At 37.8% G+C, this 20,730-nt stretch overlaps 1 protein-coding gene across 2 annotated transcripts in view; it reads left to right on the forward strand.

The window, feature by feature from the left end:
• Positions 1-20,730, forward strand: part of LOC118830915 (KAT8 regulatory NSL complex subunit 1-like) — a 178,822-nt gene that overhangs the window by 102,515 nt on the left and 55,577 nt on the right. For both annotated transcript variants that reach the window (XM_036737996.1, XM_036737997.1), the window contains one exon: positions 5,372-5,499. In XM_036737996.1, the coding sequence (XP_036593891.1) occupies positions 5,372-5,499 (128 nt within the window). The remainder of the gene's footprint in view (positions 1-5,371; positions 5,500-20,730) is intronic.

Genomic DNA, 20,730 nt, shown 5'->3' on the forward strand with positions numbered 1-20,730 from the left:
GAGGAGGTAATCAAAAACAAACACTTTCAAAAAGGCACAGGGTCAAGGGAGAAAATTCAATAAAGGGGGATAGGTTAGGAAGGAGCAAAACATAGTTAATCTTTCCCTAGATGAGTATTGTGGAAGGGTTTTACGTAATGATACACATGTGGCCTGTGTTGAATTGCTTGCCTTCTTAGGGAGGGTGGGTGGGGAGGGAAGAGGGGAGAGAATTTGAAACTCAAAGTTTTAAAAACAGATGTTCAAAAACAGCAAAAAAAAAAAAAAGTTATTGCATGCAACTAGAAAATAAGATACATAGGCAGTGGGGCATAGAAATTTATCTTGCCCTACAAGAAAGGAAGGGAAAAGGGGATGGGAGAGGAGTGGGGTGATAGAAGAGAGGGCTGACTGGGGAACGGGACAACCAGAATATATGCCATCTTGGAGTGGGCGGGAGGGTAGAAATGGGGAGAAAATTTGTAATTCAGACTCTTGTGAAAATCAATGCTGAAAACTAAATATATTAAATAAATTAAATTAAAATGAAAGAAACTCCCAATAAAAAAAAAATCTCAGTTACCATTTCACATGTAGATTTCCAGTGGGGGAAAAATCCATGAACACCTCTACAAAGTCTTTGATACCTTTGATACTCTTGTGAGAACAAGGCAAGGGCTTTCTCCTGGTACTTCCCCAACAGCTGGCATATGCTCCAGTATCATGTAGGGTTCGGTTGCCCTTTGCTTTATGCTCTTCCCCCCCCCCCAAAAAAAAAACCCAGCCAAGAAAGCTTGCTGTTCTTTGACCAGTAGTTTCGTAGATAAGTAGAAAAACCAAGTGAACACTTTTTATTTTTTTTTATATTTTATTTTATTTATTTAATATATTTAGTTTTCAGCATTGATTTTCACAAGAGTTTGAATTACGAATTTTCTCCCCGTTTCTACCCTCCCACCCACTCCAAGATGGCATATATTCTGGTTGTCCCGTTCCCCACTCAGCCCTCCCTTCTTTCACCCCACTTCCCCTCCCATCCCCCTTTCCCCTCTTTTCTTTTAGGGCAAGATAAATTTCTACGCCCCAATGCCTGTGTATCTTATTTCCTACTTGCATGCAAAAACTTCTTTTTCGTTTTTGAACATCTGTTTTTAAAACTTTGAGTTCCAAATTCTCTCCCCTCTTCCCTCCCCACCCACTCTCCCTAAGAAGGCAAGCAATTCAACATAGACCACATGTGTATCATTACGTAAAACCCTTCCACAATACTCACGTTGTGAAAGATTAACTATGTTTTGCTCCTTCCTAACCTATCCCCCTTTGTTGAAGAAAGTGTTTGTTTTTGATTACCTCCTCCCCCTGTCTGCCCTCCCTTTTATCATCCCCCCCCCCTTTTATCTTCTTCCTCCTCCTTTCCTGTGGGGTAAGATACCCAATTGAGTGTGTGTGGTATTCCCTCCTCAGGTCAAATCCAACGAGAGCAAGATTTACTCATTCCCCCCCACCTGCTCCCTCTTCCCTTCCTACAGAACCACTTTTTCTTACCACTTTTATGCGATATAATTTATCCCGTTCTATCTCTCCCCTTCTCCCTCTCTTAATATATTCCTCTCTTATCCCTTATCCCTTAATTTGATTTTCTTTTTTTAGATATCATCCCTTCATATTCAACTCAGCCTGTGCCCTCTGTGTGTGTGTATATGTATGTATACACACATATACACCCTTACATATATACATACATTGACACACACATATGTGTTTATACACACACACACACATATATATATATATATATGCGTATTCCTTTCAGCTACTATGATACTGAGGTCTTATGAATCATACACATCATCTTTCCATGTAGGAATGTAAACAAAACAGTTCAAGTTTAGTAAGTCTCTTATGATTTCTCTTCCTTGTTTACCTTTTCATGCTTCTCTTGATTCTTGTGTTTGAAAGTCAAATTTTCTATTCGCCTCTGGTCTTTTCACTGAGAAAGCTTGAAAGTCCTCTGTTTTGTTGAAAGTCCATATTTTGCCTTGGAGCATGATACTCAGTTTTGCTGGGTAGGTGATTCTTGGTTTTACTCCTAGTTGCATTGACCTCCAGAATATCATATTCCAAGCCCTCCGGTCCCTTAATGTGGAAGCTGCTAGATCCTGTGTTATTCTGATTGTTTTTCCACAGTACTCAAATTGTTTTTTTTTGGCTGCTTGCAGTATTTTCTCCTTGACCTGGGAGCTCTGGAATTTGGCAACAATATTCTTAGGAGTTTTCTTTTTGGGATCTTTTTGAGGAGGCGATCTGTGGATTCTTTCAGTTTCTGTTTTGCTCTGTAGCTCTAGAATATCAGGGCAGTTCTCCTTGATAATTTCTTGAAAGATGATATCTAGGCTCTTTTTTTGATTATGGCTTTCAGGTAGTCCAATAATTTTTAAATTATCTCTCCTGGATCTATTTTCCAGGTCAGTGGTTTTTCTAATGACATATTTGACACTGTCTTCCACTTTTTCATTCCTTTGGTTCTGTTTGATAATATCTTGATTTCTCATCAAGTCACTAGCTTCCACTTGCTCCACTCTCATTTTTAAGGTAGTATTTTCTTCAGTGGTCTTTTGGACCTCCTTTTCCATTTGGCTAATTCTACCTTTCAAGGCATTCTTCTCCTCATTGGCTTTTTGGAGCTCTTTTGCCATTTGAAATAGTCTATTTTTTAAGGTGTTGTTTTCTTCAATATTTTTCTCACTATTTTTTTGTGTCTCCTTTAGCAAGTCATTGACTTGTTTTTCATGGTTTTCTCACATCCTTCTCATTTCTCTTCCCAGTTTTTCCTCTACTTCTCTAACTTGCTTTTCCAAATCCTTTTTGAGATCTTCCATGGCCTGAGACCGGTTCATGTTTTTCTTGGAGCCTTTTGATGTTGGCTCTTTGACTTTGTTGACTTCTTGCTGTATATTTTGGTCTTCTTTGTCACCAAAGGAAGATTCCAAAGTCTGAGACTGAATTGTGAGTGCGTTTTCGCTGCCTGGCCATATTCCCAGCCAACTTACTTGACCCTTGAGTTTTTCGTCAGGGTATGACTGCTTCTAGAGCAAAGAGTACTTTGTTCCAAGTTTGAGGGGTTGTGCTGTTGATTTCAGAGCTATTTCTATACAGCCAGCTCTGCCACACAAGCACTCCTCTTTCCTCAAGAACCACCAACCCGGACCTGACGCAAATTTTAAGCAGGTTGTGCACTCCTGCTCTGATCTGCCACTTAATTCCTCCCACCAGGTGGGCCTGGGGCTGGAAGCAACTGCAGCTGTAGTTCTGTAGCTGCCCCACCTCTTTCTTTCACTCTGCCCCCAGCAGCTTTTCCCACTAACCTTCTCTGTTGTCTTTGGTGTTTGTGGGTTGAGAAGTCTGGTAACTGCTGCAGCTCACTGATTCAGGGTGCTAGGGCCTGCTCCGCTCAGCTCCCAGTCTGGTTGGTCCTGCCACTGCCCAGGCTAGGTTCTGATACGCCCCGCTCCCGGCTCCATGCGCACGATAGACCTCACCCAGCAACCATCCAGGCTGTCCTGGGCTGGATCCCTGCTTCCCTCTGCTATTTTGTGGGTTATGCAGTTCTAGAATTTGTTCAGAGCCATTTTTTATAGGTTTTTGGAGGGACCTGGCAGGGAGCTCATGCAAGTCCCTGCTTTCCAGCCTCCATCTTGGCTCCGCCCCCGAACACTTTTTATTTTATGAGAACTGGTATTTAAAGTTGAAACAAATCAGACAGAAATTAAGTTTAGACTAACATCTACCAGATAACTAGGATAAGCTCTGAATCATTTATTGACATAAATATAAATTTGTGACAAATTAGAAAATAAGGGAAGAAGATACTTTCAACAACTGTGTGTAAGCCACCTCCAGAGAGATGTGATGAACTCTGAGGACAGATTGAAGCATGGTTTTTTTCCCCCTTTTTTCTCTTAATTAAAAAATATTTTTTGCAACTTTTCTAATGTGAAGATATGTTTTCCATGACTTCATATGTAAAATGGGCATTTACTTCTTGCCTTCTCAATAAGTGGGAGAGTTGGCAAAGGGTAGAAGAGACTTTGGAACTGAAAATTAAAAATTTTTAAAACAAGCAAACATACAACTACAGATAGCAGTGAGTTCTTGACCAAATAAGAGGTGCCAAGTGATCATAATAAGATGGACATTTTCAGTTGCACATGCATGCATGTAAACATAGAAAAAGCAACGTAGTATTGGGAGGGCAACAGTTAACTGGGGAAAAAAATCTTGGCAGAAAAATTCTCTACTAATAAAGATCTGATATCTAGGGTTTATGGGATATGGATATGAATTCTTTTTTCAAAATATTATTCTGAACTTAAACTCAAAATAAAATGGTCATGGGGCAGCTAGGTGGTGCAGCGAGTAGAGCATCAGCCCTGGAGTCAGGAGGACCTGAGTTCAAATCTAGCCTCAGACACTTGACACACTAGCTGTGTAACCTTGGGCAAGTCACTTAACCCCAATTGCCCTGCCTTCCCCCCTCCAAAAAAAATAAAATAAAAATAAAATGGGCATGTCACAGAATAGAAAAAGAAGTTTGTACGTGAAGCTACAAAACAATATTCTCAGCTTTTCTTTTTAAATTGTACAGTGCTATCTAGCTTGGCTGATTATTTCTGGCCTTCTTTTCTGTGGAGTTTTTTTAGAAAATGGTCTAGAAACTTTTCTTTCTCTTCATTTTTTTTAAATACTCCCTTTTTGTAGTAGTTGCTTTCTAGAAGCTTTTTATGGCCATCTTGTTTAGTGCTGTCTCCTTTCTCAGATTATACTTCTCTCATTCCTTTCCTGCCTACCCATTCCCCCCAAATTAGAGCACAAGCTCCTGGAGAATACGAACAATTTTTTGTTTTGACTTTGTGTGTGTGTGTGTGTGTGGTGCTTAGCATACTTACTGCCTTATACTTAGTCATGCTGTGCATAGAGAGCTGGGCTGGAGTCAGGAGGACCTGAGTTCAACTCCGCACTCAGACACCTAGAAGCTGTGTGACTCTGGGCAAATCACTTCACATATGTTTGCCTCAGTTTGCTCCTCTGTGAAATGTAAAAATGATAGCACTTTCCTCTCAGTGTTATTTTGAGAGTCAAATGAGATAACATTTATAAAGCAGGCTTGGCACATTGTAAGTGCTATATAGATCTTAGCTATTATTGTTGGTATTGGTTCTCTAACACATGATTATAGCAACATCACCAAAATAGCTTTTAGAGGAAAAGGAAGAACAAAGCTTATTGATAGTCCAGGTTGGGGGTCAGGGGAGAAAGCTAAGGTCATATCTGGTGTAAAGACAGGAAGTGACTACAGAATCTTCCTTGTCACATTTTAATTTTTCTCTTACAGAGTCCTCAACTTATGCCGTCTTTGGGAAGTCCCGTGTACCCAACTCCATCCTTTTACCCCATCAATGGGACTTCTGGCCTTCCAAAAGACCACACAGCAACATGCCACATCAATGGAGTGATAAACTGGTTGGTTTTATTAAGTTTACATTGCTTCTCTCTCTCTATTTTTTTTTAAAGAAATAGTGTCTGAACTTACTAATTATGACTTGATTGTCTTAAATAGCGTTGCAATATGATTAATGAAAAAACAAGACTTCCTATTTAGGCTTCACAGGGACTTTGTCCCAGCTCACATGATTTTAGTATCTAATTCCAAATTTATTTTATTTTTCTGCCATATGGTGATGTAGTGAGAATAGCACTGTTTATACCTTGAAGCACTGTACAAATGTGAGGAATTATCATTACTATTAATTTTCCTAAGCATGATCAGGCTCTGGGATTTCTTCTACCCTAACTGAATATAAGATACTTATAAATCAAAATATGAGTCTATTAATTTACAATATTTCTGGCAAGATAACTGGCTTCCAGTGAGTTGGTCCTCATTGAACATCCAGTTACAGAGTTGTAGCTTGTTTGATGAGCACAGAATTCTAAGAGTTCTTACTTAAATATCAGGCTTCCCTTCCAGAAATGTGTCCCAACTATACAGGAAGTTATATTGTTTTACCTGTGTGAATGTGAGCAGGTTTGGATGGATTGTAAATTGCAACATCAGAGGGAATAATCACATTCATTAGGTTATAGATACTTTGCAGTTGGGATGAGAGAGTTTTCCATTGAAGAATAGCATTAGTAGGGGAATTAGTCATCAGTCATAAGAATATTAAGATAATGGAGTACTCCACTGATGGCTATTTTGCATTTCTAAATAACTTGTTATAAATTTTAACTACTTTTAATAGCAATATATGTGTGCCTTTTTAGAAATATTTTTGGCCTGTTAAATTTTATGATGAGGTTGTTATCCCATTTGTCACAACTGTTTTCTTCACCTGAAGCCAGTAGTGCTCTGTTTTATGCTAGTAATACCATATAATACACATAATTAACATAATTAGAGAAAGAAGCTTGATAATATTATTTTAGAACAATGTTCTCCAACCTCACTCTTGATCTTAGTCAGGCTTATCCCCAAAATCCTATTATGCGGACCTTTGTACTTTTGTTTGAAAGCATATATAATCAAATTAACAATCTTTTCAAGGAAAAAAAGATTAAGATAATGATTCGAAATAGATTAGTAATAGACTTTTTAATGTTATTTGAGCTTGAGAATACTTTTGTAGACCTTAAAATTCAAAGTGATAAAAGTCAGCCATGCCATTTGAAAAGTGCATGTAATCCTTTAAAACATTGATTAATGTGGAACAGATAATAGTTTTTCTTTATTATAATGGAGGATCCATGTTGGAGGGAAAGGCATAAAATGACAGTGATAAAATTACAAAAGGTATCAACAAAACTTTTTTTAAAGGAAAATATAATGTATTTAAGAATTCTGAAGTAAAAGTTACACAACAAAGTCATAAAATAGAAAAAAGGAAAGATTGCTAGTTTAGCTAAAGAAAATAGAAAATTGCATAACAATGACCCTTATTGTGTTTGAAAATTGTACAGGGCTTGTCATGTAAAGCGCTTTATAAACTGAAAAGAGCTATTTAAATTATTATTAATGAGAAGTTATATTGTGAGCTAATTATCAATAGTTACTCTGTATTGATTGTTTATCTAAATGATAAATTCATTAGACCTAGATAATCCTCTTGAGCTACTCTGTAGGGTTTGCCTGTTTAAGTCATAAATTCATTAGAATTAGATGCTCCTCCCCCTTGGGTAATCCTAGAGGGACTCCGACTAAAGTGTAAGAAACTTTTTGTCCATTTTCCTTGTCATTTACTAAAAACTTTCTACCTTATCTTATGGGTGTCTCCAAAGTATTGGTTTTCTTAATTTAAACTGTAAAAACTTCAAGGATACCCTTTGTCTACTCAGTGATTGTAAAATTATAATTTTTTAAATTGCTGCTTATTTTCCCTAGATTTTTTGATTGATGTTTTCTTCTGGAGAAGCAACCAGGTTAACCAAATTAGATTTTAAATCACTAAAATAAATTATCTTTAGGGTAACTAATTTCACCTTTTTATGGTGATTGTTATTAGTTTCTGTTTCAGCCAGAACATTTTCTCTGACCTTGTTCATGTAATTGAAGGAGGTGGCATAGTGTATTAAGGGCCCTTTAGTCCTCATTAGGACAGTTAAGTGGTACAGAAGATATGAGTACTGGGCCTGGAGTCAGAAAGGCTCATCTTGCTGAGTTCAAATCTGGCCTCAGATACTTACTAGCTGTGGGAACCTGGGCAAGTCAATTAACTCTCTTAGCCTCAATTTCCTCATCTGTAAAATGAGCTAGAGAAAGAAATGGCAGCCTCCCCCCTGCACCCCAGTATCTTAGCCAAGAAAATCCCAAATGGGGTCACGAAGAGTTGCACACAACTGAAAAACGACTGAACAACAAAGTCCTCATTGTTTTCATCTAATGATAGGAAAGGTTAAATGTGTTAATATTATTATGGACTTAGACAGATTTTCCTTTCAAAACTATTCATCGGGGGGCGGAGCCAAGATGGCAGCTGGAAAGCAGGAACTAGCATGAGCTCCCTGCCTAGTCCCTCCAAAAACCCATAAAAAATGGCTCTGAACCAATTCTAGAACGGCAGAACCCACAAAAGAGCAGAGGGAAGCAGGGCTCCAGCCCAGGACAGCCTGGATGGTCTCTGGGTGAGGTCTATCCCACACGGAGCTGGGAGCGGAGCAGAGCAGAGCCCAGTGTGAGCTGCTCGGACCAACCAGACCAGGAGCCGGGCGCAGCGGGCCCTAGCACCCCGAATCAGCAAGCTGCAGAGTTACCAGACTTCTCAACCCACAAACACCAAAGACAGCAGAGAAGGTTAGTGGGAAAAGCTGAGGGAGTGGAAGGAGTTGCAGTTCAGCTACCAGCCCTGGGGGCAGCTACAGCTGCTGTTCCTTCTGGCCCCAGGCCCACCTGGTGGGAGGAATTAAGTGGCGGATCAGAGCAGGAGTGCACAGCCTGCTGAAGATCTAAGCCCAGTCCGGGTTGGGGGTTCTTGGGGAAGGAGTAGTGCTGGTGTGGCAGAGCTGGCACCTCCCCCCCAAACATAGAACTCTCTAGTCTACAAGCAGTCATACCCAACTGAAGAACTCAAGGGTTAAGTTAGTTGGTTGGGAATATGGCCAGGCAGCAAAAACGTACCCAGATTCAGTCTCAGACCTTGCATTTTTTCTTTGGTGACAAAGAAGACCAAAACATACAGACAGAAGTTAACAAGGTCAAAGAACCTACAACAGAAACCTCCAAGAAAAACATGAACTGGTCCCAGGCAATGGAAGAGCTCAAAAAGGATTTGGAAAAGCAAGTTAGAGAAGTAGAGGAAAAATTGGGAAGAGAAATGAGAAGGATGCAAGAAAACCATGAAAAACAAGTCAGTGACTTGCTAAAGGAGACCCAAAAAAATACTGAAAAATATACTGAAGAAAACAACACCTTAAAAAACAGACTAACTCAAATGGCAAAAGAGCTCCAAAAAGCCAATGAGGAGAAGAATGCCTTGAAAGGCAGAATTAGCCAAATGGAAAAGGAGGTCCAAAAGACCACTGAAGAAAATACTACTTTAAAAATTAGATTGGAGCAAGTGGAAGCTAGTGACTTTATGAGAAATCAAGATATTATAAAACAGAACCAAAGGAATGAAAAAATGGAAGACAACATGAAATATCTCATTGGAAAAACCACTGACCTGGAAAATAGATCCAGGAGAGATAATTTAAAAATCATTGGACTACCTGAAAGCCATGATCAAAAAAAGAGCCTAGATATCATCTTTCAAGAAATTATCAAGGAGAACTGCCGTGATATTCTAGAGCCACAGGGCAAAAAGAATCTATCAATCGCCTCCTCAAATAGATCCCGAAAAGAAATCTCTTAGGAATGTTGTTGCCAAATTCCAGAGCTCCCAGATCAAGGAGAAAATACTGCAAGCAGCCAGAAAGAAACAATTTGAGTATTGTGGAAACATAATCAGAATAACCCAAGATCTGGCAGCTTCTACATTAAGAGATCTAAGGTCTTGGAATACGATATTCTGGAGGTCAATGGAGCTAGGATTAAAACCTAGAGTCACCTACCCAGCAAAACTGCGTATCATGCTCCAAGGCAAAATACGGACTTTCAGTAAAATAGAGGACTTTCAGGCTTTCTCAGTGAAAAGACCAGAGCTGAATAGAAAATGTGACTTTCAAACACAAGAATCAAGAGAAGCACGAAAAGGTAATCAAGAAACAGAAATTGCAAGGGACTTACTAAAGTTGGACTGTTTTGTTTACATTCCTACATGGAAAGATGACTTGTATGATTCGTGAGACCTCAGTATTAGGGTAGCTGAAGAGAATATGCATATGTGTGTGTGTGTGTGTGTGTGTGTGTGTGTGTGTGTGTGTGTGTAGTAGTTGCCTTCTAGAAGCTTTTTATGTGTATATATATATATATATAAGTATATATATATATAAGTGAATGTGTATGTATATATCTATGTGTATGTGTGTGTGTGTGTGTGTGTGTGTGTGTATATATATATATATATATATATATATATGAGAGAGAGAGCAGACACAGGGGTGAGAGAGGAACATACTGAGAGAGGGAGATAGGGAGAGATAGAATGGGGTGGATTATCTCGCCTATAGGTGGCAAGAGGAAGCAGTTCTGTGGGAGGAGGGGAGAGGGCAGGTGAGGGGGGAATGAGTGAACCTTGCTGTCATCAGATTTGACCTGAGGAGGGAATACCATACATACCCAATTGGGTATCTTACCCCACAGGAAAGAAGAGGGAGGAAGATAAAAAAGGGGGGGGGATGATGGAGGGGAGGGCAGATGGCGGTGGAGGTAATCAGAAACAAACACTTTCGAAAGGGGACAGGGTCAAGGGAGAAAATTCAATAACGCGGGATGGGTTGGGAAGGAGCAAAATATAGTTAGTCTTTCACAACATGAGTATTGTGGAAGGGTTATACATAATGATATACATGTGGCTTATGTTGAATTGCTTGACTTCTTAGGGAGGGTGGGTGGGAAGGGAAGAGGGGAGAGAATTTGGAACTCAAAGTTTTAAAAACAGATGTTCAAAAACAAAAAAAAAAGTTTGCATACAACTAGAAAATAAGATACAGAGGCAATGGGGCATAGAAATTTATCTTGCCCTACAAGAAAGGAAGGTAAAAGGGGATGGGAGGGGAGTAGGGTGATAGAGGGGAGGGCTGACTGGGGAACAGGGTAAGCAGAATATATGCCATCTTGGAGTGGGGGGAAGGTAGAAATGGGGAGAAAATTTGTAATTCAAACTCTTGTGAAAATCAGTGCTGAAAACTAAATATGTTAAATAAATAAATTTAAATTAAAAAAAATTATTCATCGGTGTAGTCAGCCCAGACTGCCAACCTACAAGTCAACCATGAAAGCACCTGAGGTGCTTTTTCCAAATTTAGCCTTGCATCATGCAGGTCTGATAATATTTTGCTTGAATATCTAGAAAGAAATCATGTCCTAGAAAATATTAGGTTTCCAACCAAAGCTACTAAGGAATTTGAAATTATTTTCATTACATTTGCTAAACATTCTCATAGTGGTATAATCCCAGGTAATTCATAATTATGTTTTTATCTAGTATTGAAGCACTGCTTCCTTCTTGGAGCAGTTTTCTTACTTTGATATTGCCATGTACTGTGTAATTAGGGTGCCTTTGTCACTAAATCTAGTTTTCAGTGTCAGTCCAAGTCACGTAATATTACTTTATGTTAATACTTTTTACTTCTATATGCTTTGTTCTTTCAGAAGGTAACTTTTGTTTATTGTAGGGTGACTTCTGTAATGCATCTTAGTGTAGTTACTATATAAAAACTCAGCGTGAGTGGATAGTTTAGTGTTACATCTTGTATTAGAAGTTCTGACTTAACATTTTAGTTTCTTTGTGTGTCTGCTTCAGCACAAAGTTTAGGAGTCTGAAAACCTGGGCTTATATAGCTCTGCTACTTACTGGCTGTACAAGTCATTTAAACTTTTCCTTATCAATCATAGTTTCCTCATATAAAATGAGAACCTGATTTCATCTGCCCCTCCTACTTCACCAGAGTTGTTTGTCTCAAATAAATTGTATGAAAGGGCTTTGTGAATTATAAAACATTGTATAGTTCTATGTGATCAATGACAGAAAAAACCCATAGCGTTCTGCTCTTCTCTGTCCATATGGCTTCAACTTCTAATTCAGGACTTCATCACGTTTTGCCTGGACTAATATAATAACTTCCTATGTGTTCTCCCTCCCTTCATTCTCTCCCTGGCTGTCCAATCTAGCTTTCATATAGACGCTAAATTGATTTACAAAATACAGATCTGGCCATCATATCATTCCCTCTTCTTAAAAAGTCTTCATTGGCTCCCTATTGCCTCTAATATAAAATAAAAGATCATCGGTATTGCCTATTCACCCTCCAAAATCAAATGAGATCATAGTTGTAAAGTGCTTAGCACAGTTATGGGTGCTTAATAAATGCTGATTCCTCCTTTCCTCCCTGCCTCTAAAATCTGGCTGCCACTTGCCTTTTCAATATTATTTCATATTACTTCTTTTACTATATTTCTTCGTATGAAATTCACCTGCCGGCTATTCTTCTTTCTTAAGATCACATTTTTTTTTGGAAATGGTATTCCACATCTGGAACATAATCCCTCTTTACCTCTGACTAGGAATCACTAAATTTCTTCGAAGCACAGTTCAGAATCCACTTACTGCTTAAGACACGTTTCCTTATTTGGATGCCCTCTCCCTAAAGATACTAGTACTTCTTTGAATAACTTTTATATACGTTATACTGAACTTAATTGTATGCATATTATATCCCCTAAAGTAGTATGGAGTTGGCATTCAACAAATCTGAGAGTGCCCTGGAGCGTTTTTTTATTGATATCTTTTGATTTTTATGTCACTCCCCACCCCCTTCCCGCCTATATTCTTTTCCCACCCAGAAAGTCAGTTATCTATTTCTCTTCCCTTTTTTGTACTTTCTTTTTCCAACCCATTTATATAAGTATATCTAAACGGCAAGGTTTTAAAAGAAAGAATTACTAATATAGGTCTTCTAGTACCTTTTTTTATCATACCTTTTTTTAAGCTGCCCTCTACTTTGTTGTCTTCATTGCTTGTATACCCTTTTAAATCTTCAGTTTTTCTCATTGATGGTTTATATCCATATTTTTTTCCTTTCATTTTTCAGTATCCTTCATGTAAGTAAAACTTCTGAAGCATAATTGAGCTTCTTTTATCTAGGTTCTGTGTGATTGCCTATGTAGGCATTTTTTAATTCTGGTCCTCACTGTTAGAAATATCATATAATTTTCGACAAATAATTTAAAACTTTATACCATTAAATTCAAGCTATGATAAGGACAGTGTCCAGAAAAATTGCTACCTGGGCCCCTTACCCTGATGATCAGTCTCCATACTCAAGGCTTTATTTGGCCTCCCCAGTTCTGTTTTTTCTCGAGCTCTGAGTGCTAACTGCCCTTAGGAGGTCATGCTTCCCTCATCTAAAGGATGAAAGCTTCCTCTCTTGGCAAAACAATCTCTCAAAGATGGCAGCCTTCTGATGTGCAAACTTAGCCCATGCTAAGCCTCTTGTGAAAGCCTGATCTCTCACCATAGGTTCATACCTCCTCCCCTAAAAGGATGCTCTTCAAGTGGCTCCCCTCTAAAACAAGACTGTTGCTTCTACCTTCAACTCCCTTTCTCACAGTCCCACTTCTTGCCAATAAATAACAGTAATCATCATGCCTTTATTCTTCAACCATGAACTTACTAGGCCATTTTTACTAAGAGTGCTGACTGTATCGTTTCATTGTATTAAATGTTGCTTAGCATAAGTATGCCATTGGATGGGACTTAGACATTTTTCGTCATATAATTAATTCTAATATCTATTAGCATATTATTTTATTATTTTCACTGGGTAGTCAAAGTTTGACTTTCATATTTGTTAACATTATTTAATTGTTTCCTACTTTATTTTACCCTTTATTAAAAACACATTAAGAGGCAGCATGGCTTAACAGATAGAGATCTTGCTTACAAACCAGGAAGACCTGAGTTCAAGTCCCACCTCTAATACTTACTGACTTGATGACCTTGAGCAAATCATCTAACCTCTCTGGGGACCCCTAGAGAAGTTGCCAACCTATGTTAATTAAGGAAGTTTCTTACCAGTGGTCCCCTACAACCAGAGAAATCACAAGTCTGTTCTTTGTACCCATCCCTATCCCTCAACATTACTGCATGTTTTGTTGACATCTGATGTACTTTCACTATTGGCAGTTAATATTTCTTATATTTCAGCAGATCTCATTTTATCAATAATTAGTGTAGTCACCCTTACAATTAGTGCTAATTACTAGCTATCCATATCTTCTGTGATTCTTGTCACACCACACACACACACACACACACACACACACACACTTGCGTGCACATGCACGCACAGCAACCCAAAGTGTTGGAGGCTTTCTCTATAGCTCTTCTTTGGGCACCAATAAAATACATATTTCCTCTCATTCTTGCTAAATGACTAACCCACCTCCTTTTACAATACTACATTTCCTTGATGATACCTTGCTACTTCTTGCATATAAATCCTCATGTGTCACAGTCAGAATTTATTTTAGTTGTTTGATTTGACAGCTAATTGTTCCCCTTATCTCTTGCTGTTCTGAAACCCATAACATAATATGGATGTTGCTTAGAACTTAGAGAGGCAGTATGGGAGAAAATTGGCATATGGCTTTATTAATTAGTTTAAAGTGAGTGTATCACATGTACCCCTACAATACAAATACATAAAAATATGTTTCAAAGCCAAATAAAAAGCAGACTTTAAATTTCTTTCCATTTTAGATTACCTAATGCTCCTATTCCTTGATGGAAGAAACTTTGAGGGAATGACTATAAAATTATGATTAAGTGTAAATAATTACTAAAAAAGTATACTTGTTTGTATTGATGATTAATGTTAAATTTCTAATAAAATATTTTAATAAAAATTTCTTATGAACTCTTTCCTACCATATTACTTGAAGTGGGAGTGGCAAAAAGAAGACTTTTTGTTGCAGAAATACTACCTTGAAAATAGTAGATCTTCAATAAACATTGGTATATTTTAAATGAAGGGAAAATAGAAAACACTTCAAAGCATTAAGAGATTACTGATGAAGAGAGAAATAGTAAGAGAATAACAAGGTATCAGATTTAACTTTATGTTTTCAAATTGTCAAATCATACAAATAATTTGTTCATTAACATCCTTCTATTCTTGTCCCCTTTTCTGATTTAAATAAAACTTCTCTCAATTACATGTTTTATTAGACTTTTTATTATTCCAGTGTTTCCTCGTACTATAGTGGGCCAATATTCCTAAAAGAAATTTTATGTAATTGTTGCTTCCTTAGAAAGGTAATTTTTCAGGCACGTCTTCCCTAGAGTCCCTCCAAAAATGCTCTTACTTTTCCATCATAATTCAAGAGTTGAAGGGGTTTTTTTCCCATTATCTCACTGATCTATGTCATTGTATAAAAACTGAAGCCCTGGCTTTACTTGTAATTGCTTTAATGTCCCTGAACTTTTTTGTTGCTGTGTTTTGCCTAAATTTCTGTTTGGCTTATTCACAGGCTAAGGAAAGAAAGGTTTTCTTTTATAAAATAAAATTACAGAGAAATATTTCCTAAAGCAAAATGTTTTTCAAAGATGCAACATAAATTGACTTTACTTTTTGATTTGATTAAAATGCATTTTCTTTTAAGAAAAATACTTTATGACTTGGAAATGACAGACTGAATTGTTGCTAAGTTGTTTATAATTCTCATATTTTGTCATATGTGACCCTTCAACCTCTAGTGCTTTTCTATCACAAGCATCACAACCATTTGAATAAAAAAAAAACCCTACCTAATCAAACAAAAAACAAGTTTTGAAGAACTAGATGGAACAAAGTGTTTTAGGTGGTTTATGCATATCATTTTGCTGCTCTAGCATTTTGTATGTGTCTATAAACTTTTTTTCCCACTATTAATTTGCAACTCAGATGCTGTACATAGCTTGAAATTCTGTTGATCTTTTAGCATTCTATACTCTTTTTAATATGTATATATATAATTTTGTCAAAGCCAGTTGGATTTGCCTAGAATTTGTTACCCAGGACTTATACTATAATGCATTTCTAGTCCATTTGCTTTTATTGTGGTTGACATAGTCCAAATCCTGTTTTGGCAGGGCAACAATTTTAGCATGAGGGAAGCAGGCACAAGTTTTCTTTTTTTTTTTTTAATGTCTTATTTATACATTTTTCCTTAAGCATTGTCAGTTCCCAGGAGTTATTCCTTCCCTTTATACCCACTCTTATAAGAAAGGAGAGAAGTCAGGCAAAGCAAATCAACACTTCAACCATGTCTGAAAACATATACATTGTTCCATACCTAGACTAGCCCAAAAGGTAGGAGGCAGGACTACTTTAAGTACAATAAAATTCTCAGCACAAGGAACTAGCCTTGTTTATTGGTCTAGGTAGGATAGGAGATGTTGGTGTACTTGTAACTCTAATGCTGTATAACCCACTTTTTAATGGAAGTGTCACAAACGCTCTGGATTTTCATTTCCTATAAATGAAATGATCTGTTAAGGTCCTTTCCAGCTTCAAAAACTTATGGTTATATGAATATAAGTACAAGGGAATCTCGAAGGAGAGAGAGATCAAAGTGCGTGGCGTAGCCTATCTCAAACACCCTTCATAGTTGTTTCTAAACTTCACTTGTGGTGGATAGACCAAGATGGCCCTTGTATATAAAAACTTGCCTAAAGACTCTGAAATACTAGGCATGCAAATATAATCCCAAAGACATTTACTAGAGTCGGTATTGTGATAACTGCTATGAATGGCTCCTTGATTTTTTTTTTTGGCTGTTGTTCTGCTCCTGCCCCTGACTCTCCATCCTGAAATGATTCTGCCTACAAAGAGATAGCCTTTACTTGATGGGCCTATTCCACCTAAGTCTAGGATTGGTAAAGGGAGGTGAAATGAGCACCTAATGAGCTCTTATTAATTAGCTATTTAACAATTCTTCCTATCAAATATATTTCTTATATTACACAAGTGGTGCAGTGGTAAGAAGGCTGGATTTGGAGTCTGAATGCAAGAACATTTATTAAGCAATTATTTTTATGCCAAGCATTTTCTTAAAAGCTGAGCATATAAATACAAAATTGAGATAGTCCTTGCCTTCAGGAATCTTATATTCTAATGGGAAAGAGACAACAAATATTCAGTATTAGTGACCAAGGAAAGGTGTTTTTAGAGCTGGGGTGTGTGTTTGTTTTTTTTTTTTTCTGGGAAATTGCAGATATAATGAACTGATTGGGCCTTTACATGCCTTTCCCAGAGATGATGGCAGTTAAAAATGATTACAGGTCTCATCTAAAAAAGTGGGAAAAGGTAGGAAGAGGGGAACTTTTTTTACTGAAAAGTTAAAGTTTTTACTCCCAAAGGCAGTACAGAAAATTACAGCAGTAAGGATAAATTAATATTGTCCCTGTGAGTACTGGGCTCAGTTGCTTAGCTCCTCCCCAGGCCTGATCTCAAAGACCTGTACTCAAATCCAGCTTGGCTGCTGAAGTTGAACAAGTCACTTAACCTCTCAGAACTTTAATTTCCTCACTTACAAAATGGAAGACCAAGACTAAATAAATTTTAAGGACCTTTCCAGCACCAAAACTCTAATTTGAAACATGTTATCTTGTCTTTTCCTATTTGAGACAATTACATCAGCATTTTACAGATTTTAGATTTTTTAATATCATGTGAAAGCTCTTTAAGATTAAAAAATAACCTGGGCCAATCTCTTAATTTGACAAATGAGAAAATTATTGCCCAGAAATGGAAGTAACCTGACAATTGTCAAACATAGTGTTAGTGTCATATCTTGAAGTTAGAATTCACATCTCCCAACTTAAAGATAATAATAGCAGCTAGCATTTATATAGGGCCTACTACATGTGCCAGGCACTGTGCTAAGCACTTTACAAATATTGTCTCATTTGATCCTAACAACAATCTAGGAGGTAGAGGCTATTTTTGTGCCCATTTTACAGTTGAAGTAAATGAGGCAGACAGAGGTTAAGTGATTTGCCCAGGGTCACACAGCTACCAAGTATCCGAGGCTGGAATTGAACTCCTGACCCAGTGTGGTGGACACTGTCTTGCTGCAGTGATGTTTCCTCCCCACCCCCCACTCTTTTCTACTGTTTAATTCCACAAACACTAGCATAATGGGGAAATGAAAACGAAAACATATTAACTGAGGGAAAAAATCATCTTTTACACTTGAACCACACTTACTTTTTATACATTATACTTCCTCCACATTATCCACTCTCTCCAAATGGTTCTCCAAACTTTTTTTTTTGCTCACAGAACAGGATGTTTTTTATTCTAGGGAATAAACACACTGGACATTTTATTTCAGTTATAAAGCATTTATTAAATACTTAATATATTCCAGACACTGTGCTAAGTACTGCGGATAAAATTACAACATGAAAGTGCCCCTAAGGAGCATCTGTTCCAGGGTTGGGGAACCTAAGGCCTCGAGGCCACACGCGCAGTCCTTTGACCGAATCCAAACTTCAAAAGGATGCACATGAGGACCCAGAGGGCCACATGTGGCCTCGAGGCTGAAGATTCACCACCTTTGCTTCTGTTCTATCAGGAAAGATAAAATTTACATATCTAAGAGCAAGTAAACATATACAAAACAGATGCAAGCCAGTTTTATTGGAAATGAACTAGCAGCTGGGAGAATCAGGAAAGGTCCAGGGTAAAGAGCGTCTCTGGAAAGAAATTAGGAAGATCAATAATCTGTTTAGAAATTATAGTTAAACCCATGGAATCTTATGAAGTCACCGAGTAAGATGGTGTAAAGAAAGAATAATAGGGGTCCAAGGTAGAGCTTTGGGGTATGTCCACATTTAAGAGTGAGGCAGTGATCAGTACAGCAGGGCTCCCTGCCACTCAGACCTCCAGACCTATTACCCAGCTCTAAGGATTCTTCTGCCTTTCCTTCTCTTCCCCCCAACGCTCTTACCCTATTATTTCTTTACTTCCCTAGGATTCACAGCGGAGGAGGTGGCTTTGTTCCTCCTGTGGACAGAGCTACTATTGAAACCTTCTCTACGCCAAGCCAGGAAGAGCAGACAGCAAACGAGCTGGGGGCAGGACCTGGGACTGTGCAAGTCTCTGGTTGTGGGGAGGAGAAACACAGACACACTTCAAAATAGATAAAGATTTGCAACCTCTTGTATTTCAAGAGGTCATTTTGTTTTGGGCTCTGATGCTTCATAAAAATTATTTCAAGCTAAAAATAAGCCGCATTTATCATGGAAAAAAAAAGGCAGGATGTTTTTAATGGATCCAGGAGAGCAATATTTATGGTACACCCACATCACAGCTGTAACATAGACTGCAATCATTTTTTCTAGGGTAACCAACAGTAACAAATATTTATTAATTGTCCTATTGTGCCAGGTACTTTGGAGGACACAAACGATATGAACCATGGCCCTCACCCATAAGTAATTCGTGAAGTATAAGAAAGAAGGATAGAGAAGGCAAAAATCAAAAAACACAAAAAAAGCAATTAAAAAAGAATAAAAGATTTCTGAATCATCCAAAACAACAAGAAGAGACTGAACATAATTGGTTGCCAAAGGAATTGTAGGGGAAGTAATTACTTGAAGGGTTTCTAGGACAGTATTCAGATTGGAATGATCAGTTCTCACAAAGATGAGATTTGAGGTGGCTCTTGGAAGATTTGTTTTAAGACTAAGAGAAGAGGGAGAAAATGAAACAACGTGGGCAAAAAGTGTGAAGTGCAGGGTAGATTTGGAGGGCAAGGAGTGAGACAGTTTGCCTAAAGTAGAAAGTTCAGAAATTGTTGGAAATAAAGAAAGCTAACTTGAGACCTTTTTGTGGATGGATCTGAAAACGAGACCAAAGAATTTAAATTCTGTCCTATGGGCAGTAGGGAATAATTGAAGGCTTTTGAACAGGAGAGTGACTGTAATCTTGGTAGGATTAAATTTGTTTAATAGGAAAGGATACTGCATCTGAAGTCAAGCAAAGCCTTTGTTCAAATCCTGCCTTTGGTTTTGGTTTGGGTTTTTGACCATGGACAAAAAGGCATTTAAATCTCTCTGATCACCAGTTTCCCCATCAATGAAATAAGGGTTAACAATACCTGTAGTACTTAATTCACAGGTTTCTTAGGAGAACTACCAGAATATATGTAAAACTCTTGGCATAACCATGAGTGCCTTATAAATGTTAGTTACTAGTGTTAGGAAGAGTAGCCACTTAGTACTGTAGTGGATAACATGCAGTGTTGGGAACAGGAAGACCTCAGCTCAGATTTTGGCTTTGTCTTTTTACTAGCTTTGGAACTAGATAAGCCACTTTAACTCTTTGTCCCTCAGAAATCTCCCTAGATCTTACCCTACTAAGGTTGAATGAATTGAAATCCGTAAGAGTTTCCCATGCCAGTGATGTCACAGATTCTTCCCATAATGAGATATTTTATTATTTATTTATTATTATTATTAATTACAGGATGGACTGGAGGTTAGAAAGAGTAGAAAGAAGAAGTACTAAGTGCTTGCATAAGAAGGTGGTAGTGTGAGTTAAAAGAGATGTATAAATTGATGCTTTGAAGGAAGACTGTGTGAGAGTCAGCATGGTATGGTTGAAAGATCATTGGCTGTAGAGTCAGAGAAACTGAGTTCAAATTACACCTCTGACACCACCTAAATAACCTGGACCATTTCACTTAACCTCTCTGGACCTCAGTTTCCTGTCATAAAATAAGGATTTTGGACTGTGTGACCTGTAAGGTCCCTTCTTCCTTTAAATCTATGACCTATGACTCATCGGATATGGGAGAGGAAGAAGTAAAAATGACTTCTCAGTTTTCAACCGAAGAATGTTGATTCTATTATCAGAAATAGGACATTATGAAGGGATGTTATTTGGTTTGAGTTGGAATAGGGAAATGAGTTCAGTCTTCCATATTTTGAATTTGAGGTAGGACAGCCATGAGCAGCTGGCAATGTGGCCTTAGGAGTTAGAGGAGAGGTAAAAGATGAAAATGTAAATATGGATGTTAAGTGCAGAGTTGGTACTGTCTGTAGCAGT

Source organism: Trichosurus vulpecula, chromosome 9 (genome assembly GCF_011100635.1).
Source record: "Trichosurus vulpecula isolate mTriVul1 chromosome 9, mTriVul1.pri, whole genome shotgun sequence".
NCBI lineage: Eukaryota > Metazoa > Chordata > Mammalia > Diprotodontia > Phalangeridae > Trichosurus > Trichosurus vulpecula.